The 17312-nt window shown below is 34.5% G+C and overlaps 1 protein-coding gene and 1 long non-coding RNA gene across 2 annotated transcripts in view; both read left to right on the top strand.

Moving 5' to 3' along the window:
• LOC130046569 (uncharacterized) overlaps positions 1-7221 on the top strand; it is an 8561-nt gene extending 1340 nt beyond the window's left edge. The window contains exons 2-3 of the mRNA XM_056158515.1: positions 2026-2154; positions 6557-7221. Of these exons, the coding sequence (XP_056014490.1) occupies positions 2026-2154; positions 6557-6945 (518 nt within the window). The 3' untranslated portion in view covers positions 6946-7221. The remainder of the gene's footprint in view (positions 1-2025; positions 2155-6556) is intronic.
• Positions 7222-11954: 4733 nt separating this feature from the next.
• Positions 11955-12489, top strand: LOC125675891 (uncharacterized). Its single transcript, XR_007370689.2, has 2 exons — positions 11955-12069; positions 12212-12489. It is a non-coding gene; the product is annotated as an uncharacterized LOC125675891 (long non-coding RNA).
• Positions 12490-17312: the final 4823 nt, after the last annotated feature.

Raw genomic sequence — 17312 nt, 5'->3', positions numbered from 1 at the left:
CATAAAAAAACTGTATATCAAAGAATATTTTGGCGGCCCGTAATATTATGAAAAAATATGCTATAACTCATTATCATAACAATATCGAAATAAGAAACAAATTCCGTTTTTGAAAATACAGCATATTAGTTCTTTATGAAAAATATGCCGGCGTGAAACGTTGCAGTCCATGCCCTCAAATGGAATTAGTTTTATATCTACATCTTCCTTTCAATTCTGTCGGAATTCCCAATCGATAACATAGATGTGCTATCCATACACACATTGATCACATCTGCATCGCATTCATGAAGAAATGGCTATCATTACAATTGGTAAACTTACCAAATACAAAACATAGCAAATGTAAATTTTCTGCAAGGAATGACAGTCACAGTTGCAAACTTCATTGGAAACTTTTAAGATATTTCACATCGTATTAAAACAGTAAAAGAAAGTCCTCCATTACAATATTTTAAAATTAGTCGTTTTAGATAATGAGAAAATAGAAACATTGAATTAAACTTTTCATCAGTTTCAAAACTAGACAGAATTCTTATATCTAGAATGGTTATATCGAGATAATTAAGTTGTTATGATGAAGAAAAAGAATCGTCAAATTGTTAATACGAGGTCATGTTTTTCAATACAACAAAATATTTCAACTATATAACGTGATAACGACGTCGTAATAACAACAGAAATGAAATAACAAATTGACTAAGTTATTATAAAGAGGTCAATATGCCACTTTATTATATAGCTAATAAATAGTCTATTATAAAATCTGCGTAAAATCTAGAGAATGTTAGCGTTCAATATCCTGAGAATTTATTGAACGCTAACTTTGCATTGCGTAAATTGTATGCGCCCGAAACATTCCGACTATGAGCGTTCAATATTGACGTTACCTTAACGACGTAAACAAGCCAAAATGTCAAACGACGGTCCTCCGAATCTGACAGAGCCGGTATTTGATATTTACTTAAGCAAAATGTTTTACTGTACGTAAATTATGATGTCCCCATTTACAAAATCAGTTTGCTTCATGCATTAATGACGGGTTAAATATTGAACAGTTAAGAAATGCATGCTGTTATTGCACACCTTCACCTTAGATGCCATTATTGATGAATTCTCGTCTATTTTGGAGTAGTTTGAGTGAAAAGGGATATAATTTAACAACTAAACAATTTAGCTATATAATAAAAGGGTTATTGAACTTATAAAGGTGAATATTGGCACTCGTTGGCTGTCAAAATGCACTCGCAAGCTCGTGCATTTTTACAGTCAACTCGTGCCAATATTCACCAATATTAGTTTAATAACCCCATAATATCAAGGCACTACATTGTTATAACGATACCATCTCAATGAGATATCAATTCGTTATAGCGAGATAACTAAGTTGACATCGTTATTATCGTAGATAATAGGTCATAACATGGTATAATGATATCTCGTAATAGCGAGATAACTGAGCTGCAATCACAATCATAGATATAAGGAATTATATTAATTATTAGTTCAAATTTAGTGTGAGAGTTAGAAAAATCATTGAAAACATGGTGGTATTTCTGGTTATTGGGTCAAATGCTGTCTAACGTGTTTCATACCGATTGTAAGGCCGTTCTTGGCACACTGATTTTGACTACGGATATCTCCATTTAAGAGCAAGATATAGGGTGACCGGTCGACAGGGGATGTTCACTCCGTCTAGCCATCTGACCCCATCTCTGATATATCTAGGGATTCGTGTTTGCCCAACTCTGTATTTTGTATTGCTTATAGGAGTTATCAGATTGATCATTGTTAGTTATATTTACCGTTCATCTAAACTATATAATACATTCTTGACATTCCTTAAGTACAGTGTCAAATTGTCATTTTCTTTTCGTTGCTTTCTGCATTAAATGCACATTAATTAGTTTACATCATATCGTATATACAATGCAAGAGCAATACAAACATTGTATGAATATTAACTACACTGTATAATAAATGTCGTTTTCGAAGACATGATATGTTTGTACTCCATTTTTAAAGATGACGTCAATAAAACCACTGTGGATCTCAAGACGGAAGTTAAAGAATCTCAAGTTGATCAAAAGAAGCTCTCCTCTACTGTGTCGGATCTGGAGGTGTTCCGAATTAATATGTCCATGAACGAAAATGGTAAGGTCGTGTTGTGAGAATTGATATTAAAATAGACCTGTAAGATAATGTCCCCACCCCCGAAAAGATTTTTTTATTTCATTTTCATTTTAAGCAGAATATCATGTTATAAATTTAAAATAACAAAATGAAACCTGGCATAATCTATAGCACTATGCAGTTGCAACAGTTACAGGATAAGTAACTGTATGAATAACATGATATATGATTATATAATAACCTAAGGATAACCCATAAAAGCTTTAAGATCTTGGAGTTCCCATGGGGACGAGTTGTGTTCCTTTGTTGGCTGGCCTGTTTTTGCATTCATGTGAAGCAGAGTTTGTTCAGAGGCTTCTACGTGGGAGGAGATGGTATCTTGCTGTGGCCTTCGGTTCGGCGTTTGGATGTGTCGGTGACGTTTGGTCTGTTGGCGATGGTAGCTTTCGTTCGTGTGTCGATTCGGTATGTCCCTGTGGGCTCGGGGTGGAGGACACCACAGAGTCGTCTGCTTCTGTTTCATACTTAAATATTTTATTGAAAGTAGACATTAACGGCAAACTGACAACTCAACTGTGTGACAAACGGGGTGATCTCAGCTTCTCCATCGTCAACTTCCCATATTTATGTAGCAATATTCCATTATCACCTGCATATGGTGTGTGTGTCTCTCAGCTGGTTCGATGCGCAAGAGCTTGTTCTGCGTGTGGTCAGTTTTTGAATCGAGGCAAGCTACTGACAAACAAGTTGATGGTACAGGGGTTTCAACAGTTTCGATTGAAGTCAGCATTTCGCAAATTCTATGGTCGTTATAACGATCTAGTTCGTCAATGCAGCTTGTCATTGGGTCAGGTGATCTCTGACGTGTTTCATACCGATTGTTAGGCCGTTCTTGGCACACTGATTTTGACTACGGATAACTCCGTTCACGTGATCAGGATATAGCGCTCACAGTGGATGTGACCGGTCGACAGGGGATGCTTGCTCCTCCTAGGCACCAGATCCCACCTGTGGTGTGTCCAGGGGTCCGTGTTTGCCCATATTGTATTACTTATTGAAGTTATGAGATTGATCACTGTTCGTTATCATCACCTTTGGCAGAAAAACTTTAAGGCCAAACAAGGTAAATAACCGTTAAACAGTTTGAGTTTATATGCATTCCATTAGCAAATTGCTATGTTGAATCAATTTTTACAGGTACATGTACTTTGAATAATGTTGAAGTTTATTAATGCGTATTAAACTTCCCATATTTTGTGTTGTGGTCAAAGTCATGTACAGTTGTCAATTGTTGGTTGTAGAAAATAATACATACGACTATAAGAGCTTTTGGACTGTAGTAGTATAGACTATTAAATACTTGATACACTCGTAACATGTAGCCATAAAAATTGTATCTGATACTCAGGAAAAAAAATACAATTGATTTGAACGATTTCAAAAATTATCTTTAGACTACATGTATAATGTATTGACAAATAAAATGTATTAGGCTTGTCCCTAGTACTGGGGAATCCTTCGGGTATCTAAATGGTAAATGTGCAATGGGTATAAATATGAAGGTAAGTTCTACGTCACGAGTGCTTGCACGGAGCTCCGGTTAGGGAAAATCCCCGCTTCGGTGCAACACCCTCTTTTGTTTTTTCTCATTCACTGTTAACACAACATAGAGAACATATTAAACAAGCATTCAAAAACAATATCCACGAATGCACAAGTAATTCATATAAATATATTCGTCAATACAACCTCGCATTGGGTCGAATGCTGTCTGACGTGTTTCATACCGATTGTTAAGCTGTTCTTGGCACACTGATTTTGACTACGGATAACTCCGTTTACCTGATCAGGATATGGGGCTCACGGCGGGTGTGACCGGTCAACAGGGGATGCTTACTCCTCCTAGGCACCTGATCCCACCTCTGGTGTTTCCAGGGGTCCGTGTTTGCCCAACTATCTATTTTGTATTGCTTGTAGGAGTTATGAGATTGATCACTGTTCGTTATCTTCACCTTGCATATATCACAATCTTGATAATAAATAAGTACAATAATAGACTATATATACATTTAACCCAGAGGTTTTGACACGATCCCCTGGTATTAAACTGTGGTGTCAAGGGGTTTAATTTATTTGAGATTTTAAACATTGACATCACGTGTCAGGGATGTATGTCTTCTTGAAGAGGAATCTTATTTCTTAAAGAAGAATTATATTTCTTAAAGAATAATCTTATTTCTTAAAGAAGAATTATATTTCTTAAAGAAGAATTATATTTCTTAAAGAAGAATCATATTTCTTAGAGAAGAATTATAATTCTTAGAGAAGAATCATATTTCATAAAGAAGAATTATATTTCTTAAAGAAGAATCATATTTCTTAAACAAGTATTATATATCTTTAATTTCATAAAGACGAATTATATTTCTGAACGAAAAATTATATTTCTTAAAGAAGAATTGTTTCTTAAAGAAGAATCACATTTCTTAAAAAAGAATTATATTACATCATGTGTTATGGCTGTTCGTCTTAACACTGAATTATATTTTGTCATACTTCAATCATCACTATATTGGAAGTGAAAAAAATTGCCGTGTAGTCGGAATTGTTGAAGAATAACACCTTGGACTCGAGATTTTGTTGGGAAAACCTCACCCCTCATCTTAGAGACCGGGAGGTTTATTCTCCAACAACTTCGCAGGCATTACTTCTTTTAAAACTATTGAAGTAATATTCAGAATTTGGAAATTTTTATATAATATAATTGATATAATAGCAGTCATCTATACCCCTTTCTTTCTTTCAGCATTGATGAAAAATGATGTGAAACAAAGTAACACATGTGTGACCGGTAGTATTCTGATGTGTTCCAGTATTTATGAAATAGGCGGAGCTCAAACTAGGGAATATTACGAAGTTTATTCATCTGTTGTGTTTACGCAATGCATACAGTCACGCACATATAATCTCGCACGCATCTACATTTCTAACTTCCATGACTTCAGAAATTGCATGTGAAACTGTAACAAAATGAACGTTTGCCTTAATTTGTATCAAAAATGGTTCATATCAAATTTACAAATACTAGTAGTTAACAATTTCACATGTAAATAATACACATACCTCCTTGCGCCCATATTCGTACGCACAGTCGTCAACACACCAAAACACCTGCTCAATGTATTTCTCGCAAAGTTACCTCTCAAAACAGAAGAGTCGCAGACTCGTAGCTAATTCGTTCATGAAACATTTCAAGTAGGATAAACAAACTTTTTACTGCAGTAACAACATGATTAATTGAATCATTAAATTCCTCGTATTGAATTGTTATATGCATCTGCTATGTCCATTAGAAGTGAGGATGGGATAGAGTGCAAGAGCGGTCAAACAGTGTTGTCGTATTTTGTTCATACTCTCTCGATGGTAGCTAACAACCACTGCAAGTTCAGAAATTCAGCTTTCAGCCGCAATCTTATAATTTTATAGTACAAAAATAGAATTAATATCGAGTATTGATTTTGGGAATAAAAAAACAGATATAATAATGAGTAATTTACAACTGATTCGTTGTTTCTAAAAACTTGTACTTCACTAAATCCTGTGAATGGTAAAATTGCATGAATACCATTAATGCTTCAAAAACACGCCCTATGTCATGTTGATTGTCGCAAGAGATAAGTGATGAATATTAGATACGATTTATTAATTGAGTAGCTACATGCATTTACCGCTTTAAAAAAATCCAAAAATCAATTGACTACTAATTTACATGTATATAAAAACTTTAATTCCAAACTTAGACCACAGATACATAAAATAGGGAAGGGTCCGGACCTTCCCCCACTTGTTTTAACAGTTCATATGTCCTTATTTTACATGCAATGTTCGATACTTTCCCAATGAACAACGAAATAAATATTGCCCGAGACCCCCCCCCCACCCCCACCCCCCTCGCGTTTTTGAATACTACATGTAGTATGGAATGTTAAGAATGTAGGATAAAAAGTAATGAATTGAGTCCATGTACTGAAGGACGAATGCTGCCCACTCCCCATGTAGGGTTTTGAAGTTTGGTCAAATAGAACATTTCTAGGTTTTGTTCGATTGCCCTCCCCCTACGATTTTGGATTTTGAAGTTTGGATAAAAAAAAAAGTTTTTTTGGTTTTTTTTTTAAATTCTTTTCTTTAGTTAATTGTTTATCAAGACATTTTTAGAAGATCAACTTCTAACCCACCCACCCCACCTTTGAAAAAGGATGCTACGTGTCTGTCCTGTGATATGTGAGATGAAATAAAATACAACTTATAAACCACCTAAAATCTTAAACAAAATATAAAGATGTGTTCATTATATTTTTCATTTGAAAGAACGATGTATTCATTTGAGACGATAAAAATGAAAACAAATGTTGATAAATTGCAGATATAACCAGAAAGGTGGGCTTCACTGTCGGAGTGTCGTCTTATAACAGCACCTGGAACAGCGGTACGTTAGTGTTTCCACGTGTCGTGTACAATATAGGAGGAGGATACGACCCAAACACCGGAGTCTTCACAGCCCCTGTCGATGGACACTTCGTCTTCTTTGTCAACGTGCAATCTTTTTCGTCCAATTCTATACATACATATTTAGTACTTAATGGGACCCCCAAAGTCCAAACTATGGCTTATAGTGATTACACGTCAGGACCAAACCTGGCAGTGTTAAGACTCCATAAGGGAGACAGAGTGTGGGTTAAACATTATGCCGGTACAGGTTATTTTACACAAGGCGATGCTCCTATAACAACTTTCTCAGGGTTCCTCATATGAAATAAAGACATTTTACATGATACTAACGTCTATAGTGATTTCTATATCAGCATACGCGAATCTAGAAATGGGTCATGACCCCAGGAAATAGAGTGTGGGGTCAATCATTATCATGGTAACGTTTATCATACAGAAATTAATACCTTAGTCTCCGGATTTATCATATGCATTGTTAATATTTAGGTAAACTGTTAATGTTAAGGACTTATATCACTGTATTTGGTCAGGACTATATGTATATGTATGTACTTAAAGACATTAAATCTTGTCAAACTGTCTCTGATTTAACTCTACTGCATGATCCGACTCGTGTAATGTGTTGAGGATCTTAACGAGTGCTTATGGAATATGAAATTTATGAACTGAGTTACCGGATTCAATATTTCCCGAGCGTTTGCACAAATGTAAGATTCCATTTATTACACAACTATCATTAAACGCACATTTTAATTTACTGTATATTTCACTACCCGAATATCACAGAAATGTTTTTGTTTTCAATTCGATTGTGACGTCGTCACTACGTCAAGGTTTGAAAAAAAAAACCACAAAATCCTCTTGGAACAACCTTGGTAACATAATCATGAACCTGTGCTACGTAATGGTTATCTTCTAGCATCCGAGTAATATTCACATTATCAAATAGATGGGCGGACGGTCCTTCTGTCATCAGTGTGCGGAGCGCACGAGTGAGAGAAGGACCGCCCTTCTCTTTGATGTGAATTTTACGAGGATGCTAGAAGATAACCGACTTGTACGAAAGCCCAGAAGGCTCATTCGAAATTCCAAATACGAGATTCGAAATTCAAAATACGAGATTCGAATTTCGAAATTCAAAATCCAAATTAACCAATCAAAGTGTAGATCACAATAGATTAAAGGTTAGAGGGTACATGTATAGAATAGAATAGAATATGATTTATTTCCAAATTAGGGCCCTCTCGGGCATACAGCATACATGATTGTTAACATTTCAATGTGCAATGACGATAAAAAGAAAAACAAAACAAGAGTAAAATATGCACTATTAGTATGAACAATGTTCATACATGAGACATTTGAACATGATAATACTTATTTGTATTATATGTAAGTACATATAAACTTAAATGACAGAAAACTTATTCTTCTAATATGTTTACCAAACAACGAAACATTATTTGTTAAAACTATAAATCAAATTTCCTATAAATAAGTTTCCTGAAACATAAACAAAAGATAAAAAGAAACGACATATATTGTACAGAAATATTTATTCATGGTTCGAATTTCCTCCATTGTTTACACACAGGCGTCTATAAAAGATGGAAAGAGTGGGAAAGATATTTGCATATTAAGTATCGTCACTTCTATCAACACCCTCCCCCTTCTGATTTTTTTGCGGCGATAATTTCTCCGAAATGTGCGGATTCCTTGTCTATCACATTCCTATTTCGATTTATATTTAACGTTTCACGCTTTTTGCAAGCTTTCTACCGGTATAATAGGACTACTATGTTTTGAATTTCCAACATATCAAATAATTATCGGTATAGTAATCGCTGGATATATTCTGATAATTTCACCGAACAAAAACAAAAACAAAAAAAACAACACTTATTTGTCATTATAATTTCTATGCACCACTTTTGTTTCCATTAAAGATTCATATTTGTATTAATTTCGCAATTCGTGTTTTGTAACGATATTGTGGCTGGGTGAATGCTTTAAATTAATATCATTTTGCATTCCTAGTCAAGATGCAGTATATTTACTAGGCATTTTTTCTGTATTTATCTATAGGACTCCTATTTTTTCGTGAATTTAAATAGATGACAAGTTTTTTTACAGCTTAAATCATGCTCTATGTTACGATTTAATAGAAACAAACAACTCAGATTCAGATTCTTTTATTTGTTTGAGCCAGCTGACTCATCAGAGTACCAAGTACAATGATAATTACCCTGGATTGATAGAAATATTTTGACATAAATCATGTCATTATATGCAAACAAACCTGTAGCAAGTCAGGTTCATAGAAAGCAGGATCAGGGGTGGTGGAGGTGGGGAACCAGGTCGAATAATGACGAATACACCTCAAATAGTACACATTGAATTATCTTAAATGGAATTGAAGGTTATATGAAGAATATTAACTAATGACACCCCGTGGCAATGGATTCTGATTTTAGATTAATATATACCATTTTTTCTGCTTGAATGATCATATTCATAGAATTTATTTTCGAAGAAAATAACTGTACAGTTTGAAAATAATCCAAAATAACTCAAAATCAGCCTTTTTATATTGAATACCCTTTATATCCAGTAAGGGTAGTCATGAAAGGACCTATTTTGATTTATTTTGGACTTATGGGGTATGCAAGTCATTGCTGATATGCATTAAAGAGATGTTCAACAAACATACTTATAATTCAACTCATGTAGCTTATTCGGGGGGGGGGGGGGGGAGTCTGAACTCAAGCACCTGGGAACTAAACATTATAATGTAATTACTGGTATTGATTATCGTGTGTTTAACCAGACCAGTAGCCGGCCAGCAATTTCAAAAAGGGGGAGGGGATATGAAAAGTATTTAACTGGGAAAAAACACCTATTTTAGTGTTTGACCACTGAAATATCCACAGGCACCTGAAGTATCGACACTACTACCAACCCCCCTACCCCACCCCACCCCCCATTCATTTTGATTTATTTTGCGGCGATAATTTCCCCGAAATGTGTGGATTTATATAATCGTTTCACGCTTTTTGTAAGCTTTAGAGGGTATAATTTCTAATGGTTGAAAAAACCGTAAAACGCCCATAGCGATGAAAATCGACAAGGGATCCACACATTTCGGAGAAATTATCGCTGAAATAAAAAATTCAAAAAAGGGTGTTGGTATCGATACTTCAGGTGCCTGGGCAAAAAGCTTTCCCACCCATTCATTTTTTATAGGCGAATGTGTGTAAATAATGGAGGAAATTCGAACCAAGAATAAATATTTCTCTCCGATCTATGTTGTCCTTTTTATAGTTGTTTATGTTTCAGGAAGCTTATCTACGTGCGTCATTACCACAGAACACTAGTTTATCCATGTTTTAAAGAATAATATCTTATCCCATTGACTCAGATTCATAATGTACAAACATGTACATATGTACATGTTCTAGAAATATAATCGTAGGAACTGGTAATTTTTTCTGTAATATTAATAGAAGGGTTCTACACTATATCACCCCCTAATAGATATTAGGAGGTGATATAGTATAGACTCCTACTATCATTATATTACAGACAAAATTACCGGTTCCTGTGGTATAATATTCATGAATGAGTGGGATAAGCATCTTCGCTAACCAAGGGTTTTCGGAGTGGACCGAAAACAGATAGCGAATATGTGGGATAAGATAATTTTTAAAACGTGTATAAATTAGTATTCTGTTGTAATGATACATGTAAAAAGATACAACATAGATCGGAGAGAAATATTTATTCATGGCTCGAATTTCCTCCATTGTTTTTATATAGATAAGTACAATTTTCTTGATCCATACACCCACAGCCTCGGTGAACGTCCAGGAAAGGCTACGTTCCTTGTAGATCTCATAATGAAAGTAGATAAAAAATGAAACATTAAAAAAAATGAAATGGATTAAGATGAAAATGAACAATGAAATTAATAGAAGAATAAAATAGGCCTACATGAAAACATAGTAATAAAAGTGTTGCCTCTGAAACCACAGACACCTAAAGTATGGATATTACTACCCTCCCCCCTTTTTTTTGATAATTTTTTTGGTGCAATAATTTCACTGAAATGTGTGAATTCCCTGTCTCTCTCATCCCTCTTTCAATTTATGTAATCATTTCACGCTTTTTGTGAGCTTTAGATATTGACCTTCTACCGATATAATAAAAGACAAGGAATTCACACATTTTAGAGAAATTATTGCCACAATAAAAAATTATCCAAAAAATGGAGGGGGGGGTAATGTCCATACTTCAGGTGCCTGTGCTGAAACTCTAGAGGATGAATTATACTAGTACTTAACCTATAGGGCTGCACAGTGTTCGGCGAGACTTCGCGAGATTTCGTTTCTGGAGATAAACAAACATGTCGAGTGTCACACGATACCTAGTGCGATGACGTTTTCGATCTTATACTGGGGATATTACATAGTGAGAACAAAGTGTTTAGTATCAAATCTTGAATAACTGTTCATTAAGATCTGTTGTTAAGATTGCTTACGTAAAAGAGATGTACTATGTCTGTGGTAAAACACGAAACTCAAGGATCCATGCGAGACTGAAGCTACAGAGTCAGCTGCTACGTATGTTATTTTAGTCCTTTGAGAGGTATAATATAGATTTTAATTAACAAGAAACTAATTTCTTATTTCCAATTATTCTAAAAGCTATGTGATGAAGTTTTAAAGGTAAGAAAAAAACATACACCCCTCCCCCCTCCAGCCAAATTTCAACATGAATTAAAATTATCCGCGGCTAGCAGGTTACAGTTATTGTCAAACCCTGAGTATGCATATCAGTATTCAGTTTCTTCTAAAGAAAACTACTATAAAGGTGACTGACTCGGACTAAATTAATTTATCAATAATCATGGAAAACAGCACAATCCATAAAATTTTGTGAATGGGCATAAGAAAGAACAAATCACTGCCCAACTGGCATTATATTCTATGGTTTTTGTATTTACACAAAGAATAAATGATAGCAAATATCAGTAAAATATAATTGAAGAAAGCTAACAAATAATTAAAGGGAAAAATGTATTATGTATTTGTATTATAAAACTGTCTTGATCCCAGCTAGTACATTTGTTTGATCTTTGTTTATAAAATGAAGACAAACTAGTGATTTATTATTAAGAGTTTGCAAATATTATATTCATATTAAGCAATAAAATCATTATCATAATTGAAAACCTCATATAACTTTTTTTAAATTCTACTTTTCAAAATGTATTCATTTCAATTATTAGATGTATATTAATGTTTTGAAAACAGATGTCGGACAATCATCGATGTAAGATCTTAAGTCTGTACCACCTCGGGCTCAACAAACCAAAAAAAATGGACTCTATTCCTTGCACTGTGCAGATAACTGAATTGTCAACAACAGGTAATCACATTTTGATGGGTTACTGCTAAGCTTTACATGTAAGAAATGTCAATATATATCATAAGATTTGGTTTCTTATAAATAAGTGCTTCTTTTTTTATGTCAGCATTTTATAAGATTATTCTGTTTCAATCTTCAACAGCAATGGTTTGGAAACTGGTTCCTGACCACCTGTACCCATAGACTTGGTGTGTCTACTGTGAAGGATCTGATTTCAAGCCATGACTCTCTATCTACTTCATAACCACAAGACAGGCACTAGTTATTGATAGACTTGTAATTTCATGTCATTGCCAAGAATATATTGTACAATTTGTGTGTCATAAATGATCAAATACTACCACTCTAGAGGAAAAATCAATTAAACGTAGGCTTGACTTATGTACATAAGTATCTACATTAAATTGTATGAAAAGAAAATACATGGTGTTGAAGACTTTTATTTTATTTTTAATACTTAATCTGTATTTGTATATCATAAGATATTAAAATTAACAAGAGCAAAGCAGCTTTCATAATCTGCCCTGAATTCGTTAATCCAGTGTCACTTTTCACAATCCAATAAACCACCAAGCAGTAGGCCCATTATCTTCAAATAAAATAAAAGAAAAAAAATCACTGTAAATAGAAAAGAAGTATAATGTACAAGGGTACAAGGAAATAATAAAAAATGCATTGTGGAAATGAAACTGCAGAATTCAGTTAAATATATGGAAATGAAGAATTGCATATCCCTTCCATTGTTAGATTCAAGTATATTTTTCTGCATCTGCACAACTGTTACAAATATAGTTTGAGATTAAAAGATTGATTGATGTCTGAAAAAAAATCTAAATTCTGGTCTGGATGGGCCAGAAACAAATCAATGCATGAAAAGTTGTGTTTTCTACATGGGATATACTTTGATGGTATCTAAATATTGATATTGAATAAAAGTTAATCACAGAGCTACATGTACATGTATTAATGATTATATTGCTTTATAGAATTATTTGGATCAACATTCATCAAATTTAGTTTCGTAGGTAGGGGTCTAAGTGAAAATACTTACACGTGAATTAATGTAGCAATTTTAGTGTTTTGTCATACATTTAAAATTTTGCCCTAATTCTTAAATGTGACATTCACAATATCCGAAACCCACATGTGACACCACTCAGTCAAAAGGTATTCTTCATAATCATAATTCTGACATGTGTTTTAGATTCATTTAGGTCATGCTAATGATGCTTTGGATTCTGGTATGAAACAAGTTTTACACAAGATTTCAGAATTGAAAACGTGCAAATGATGTAAAACATGAGATTCTACCGTTACATGGAAATTTTAAGGTAAAATATTTATGAACGCATATATACATAAATTTGACAGACCACATGTTTATTGCATCTCCATGGATAAACTCGATGAGAGTCTAATAGACCAGTTAATATTATTATTAAGCTTGTCATCAGTACCGTATGCTGTATTTCATAGATCCCATCTGTCTTCTCCCATATCATTGACGGATCCAGTATTTCCGAGGGGGGGGGGGGGGGCATGTAAAAGTTAAGTTATGAAGTATTAGCCAAAATACTCAGCCATCTTGGGTGCCAAATCTGGAGTTTTCATCTATATATGCCAGTAATGCCTTTGTGGCGGAAGAAAAGGGGGAGGGTTAACAATCCGCCACTTTATGAAAGTCGAAACTATTAAACAGCTGTTAAATGGTGAAGAGGGGGGGGGGGGGGTCTTTATCCTTCACACCATCCTTAAACAGCTATTGCTTCTGTTGCTTTCAGTCATCTCTGCAAATGTAAATGTATATTTACGAAATATTTATTCCTGTAAATAAGTGTTTTGACATCGATTGTTTACATTAGCACCTGCATTGTTTTCCCCGTTTTTTCGCCAACCCGGGAGTAGATAGGATCCTGGACATCTTACATGTTTTCCGTAAACCAAGTTGACAACATGCAAACACGAATAAAAAGTTATGATCGTTTCTTTTAACTTAAATAAGCCAATTCATAGTTTATTGCTATGTTGAGAAATGTGTTCTTGTTTCCGGAAGTTCTCCACCGGAAGCGAGACTGTGCGAGACTCTGTGGCCCTATGGCCTACATTTTTGCAGTTACTCCCCTTACACCGGAAGTTGGGGGGGCGCTTACGATTGCGGTCCTAAGCTTCACAAAAATAGTATTAACAAATAGTGTATAGTAAAGCTTACGTTTCAAAATTCTATAGTATACCAAGTTTTAACAGGTTGTAATATATTTATGACAAAAACAAGGTTTAATTTCTTCGATTTCATGGAGAAAACTTTTTAAAGTATGCACTTCGTCAAATTGTAGAGTTGGGGAAGGGGGAGGGGGTGTTATAGATGTATTTGACGTTTATTTCTGTTCAAATTATGCAATTAATACCAAGGATTTCAATAATAATCTGTTTTAAAAACAACAAACACCTAGAATTAAAAGCACAATGAAAGCATGTGATACAATCAGGCACGTGACATCGTTTATGGGGGGTGGGGGTAGGGGGAGAAGTTGACTTCATCAATAATGCATAAAAGTTCTTGACAAGTGAATTTCAAAAATGATAATAATTATAGTGATAATCCAAAGCTCAAGAAGGAATTGAAGGCGGCAAGAGTTGCTCTTTCAGTTCCATTCATTGGTTAAATTTCACATTTCCACTACCATTCACGACAATGCTGGGTTTTTTTTAAAGAAGGGTGGGGGGTCTATCCGACTATATATTTATATCTGCACGTAAAAATAATGCAATAATAAGAGGAGGCAGACCCATTGTTGCTACAAGCCTAATGATTCTTTTTGTGCTCATTTGAGTAATTGAAGTGCAAGAAGAGGTGTAAGTTGATGTACACAAAATCTAACTTTCAAAAGATTGAAATACACGCGAAAAAAATAGTTTAACTAAAATATTAAACTAGAGATACCAATTCAAGATATTTATTGACACCTAGTGTACATTTAGCAACAAGTAGTTTTGTTCAGTGTGAAACGATAAATTGACAATGTACATGTATGCGTTTGGGGTGAGGATGGGTTGTGAGTGTGTGTACTGGTTGTCGAAAATATTGATAAAAATTAATAATGAAGAATTGCTGATATACTAAGGACATCATGATTCTGATCTAAAGAAATCGAGGACTAGGTAATATTTACATACTTTATTACATCATGACCATACATTGCTTGCTAGAAAACCTCACAAGGGACACATATAAATGTAATTAGTAAAATAATTGGTTCAATTATACCATTTTTAAGTCATTACACTTAATTCTTACAAAAATTCCTTAACTGGCACTTGATTGCAATCAGAAATTGTAAATCTTCTATTTATTCCTTATATGACACCGTCAACTGAGGACCGCAATTTGCTGAGCGCCCTCTGTAATCAGGGGGAAATAACTCGCATAGCGTTATGAAAAATATAGGCCATTGATTAGTACTTAACTGAAAAAAAGCAAACTAGAATTAATTGTTGGAGGGGTATCATCGGTATAGGCTTCATATACGATTTCAATTTAAGGTACAGTGTATATTATAAGGTGTATTCGTCATTATTTGACCGGATTACCACACAATACGGAGTTAAATTAGTGGGAGCTGGAACAAGTTTTCTGCCCCCTCCCTTCCCGCTTTCTACGGGCTTGTCTTTATGCTAATCATACATCATAACATTTATAGCTTTAAAAGAAATGTTTCGTTGTTTGGTAAACATATTAGAAGAATAAGCTTTCTGTCATATTTTAAGTTTATATGCATATATCCTCTAACCTTTAATCTATTGTGACCTACATTTTGATTGGTTAATTTGGATTTTGAATTTCGAAATTCGAATCTCGTATTTTGAATTTCGAATCTCGTATTTTGAATTTCGAATCTCGAATGGGCCTTCTGGGCTTTCGTAGGTTAGAACAACCGAAGTCTCCAATATAAACCACAGACAATCGACCATTAGTCCCAAATTTTTCTTTTACAAAAATTTTTTTTTTCGACTTTAATACACAATAAAATATGTACCATCAAAATATTCCGTTACGTCATATATTTATTCATCAAGGGTAAAATACATGCACTGAGGAGAAAAAACGTACGTAAAGTTTAGTTATACTTTTCCTTCATATTATTTCTTATTCCGCATTAAGTCTACGGACTGGGTTTTCTTTTTAACTGAATTTACAATGTATCAAGATTTTCACAAACATACAATTGAATGAGAAGACGAATTTGATTTAATTAGTTATATAAAGGTTGTTTATAGAATATCTAACTGTGCTTTCGGTGTTGCCTGTGAAGTATTCAGATTATTTTCAGAGAGAATAGAGTTGTGACCCAAGTTTCTGCTTTTTCCACCCAAAAAGAGGGATGAAGGCCCAAAATAACAAAATAATTACTTTTTAGCCCACCTGAGCTGAAAGCTTAATTGACCTTTTCTGATCGCCTGTTGTCCATCGTCTGTCCGTCCGTCCGTTTGTCTGTAAACTTTTTACATTTTCTACTTCTCCAGAACCACTGGGCCAATTTCAACCAAACTTTTCCAAAAGCATTCGTGGGTGAAGGGATTTCGTTCAAATGAAGGGTTTGTCCCTTTCAATGGGGAGATAATCACAAAATAGCAATAATAGAGTGAGGTCATTTAAAAATCTTCTCATTAACCACTGGGCCAAAAAAGCTGAAATTTAAATGAGAGCTTCCTGGCATAGTACATATTCAAGTTTGTAAACATCATGGCCCCCGGGGGTTGGATGCGGCCACAATAGGGGATCAAAGTTTTACATACAAATATATAGGGAAAATATTTAAATCTTCTTCTCAAAAACTAATGGGCCAGGAAAGTGGAAATTCACATGAAAACTTCCTGACATAGTGCAGATTCAAGTTTGTCAAAACCGTGGCCCCCGGGGGTAAGATGAGGCGACAGTAGGGGATCAAAGTTTTACATATAAATATATATGGAAAATCATTAAAAATCATCCGAAAAATCACCCGGTCAGAAAAGTTTACATTCACATGAAAGCTTCCTGACATAGTGCAGATTCAATTTTGATCAAATCATGGCCCAAGGGAGTGGGTTGGGGCCACAATAGGGATCAAAGTTTTACATGCGAATATATAGGGAAATATTTAAATATGAGCCAAGGTGATTCAGGTGAGCGATGTGGCCCATGGGCCTCTTGTTTAAAAAATCCAATCAAACGTCCAACTTCTGAAATATCCACCTAGATCCGC

This window comes from Ostrea edulis, chromosome 3, assembly GCF_947568905.1.
Source record: "Ostrea edulis chromosome 3, xbOstEdul1.1, whole genome shotgun sequence".
In the NCBI taxonomy this organism is placed as follows: domain Eukaryota; kingdom Metazoa; phylum Mollusca; class Bivalvia; order Ostreida; family Ostreidae; genus Ostrea; species Ostrea edulis.
This window is presented reverse-complemented; position numbering and strand designations above follow the sequence as displayed.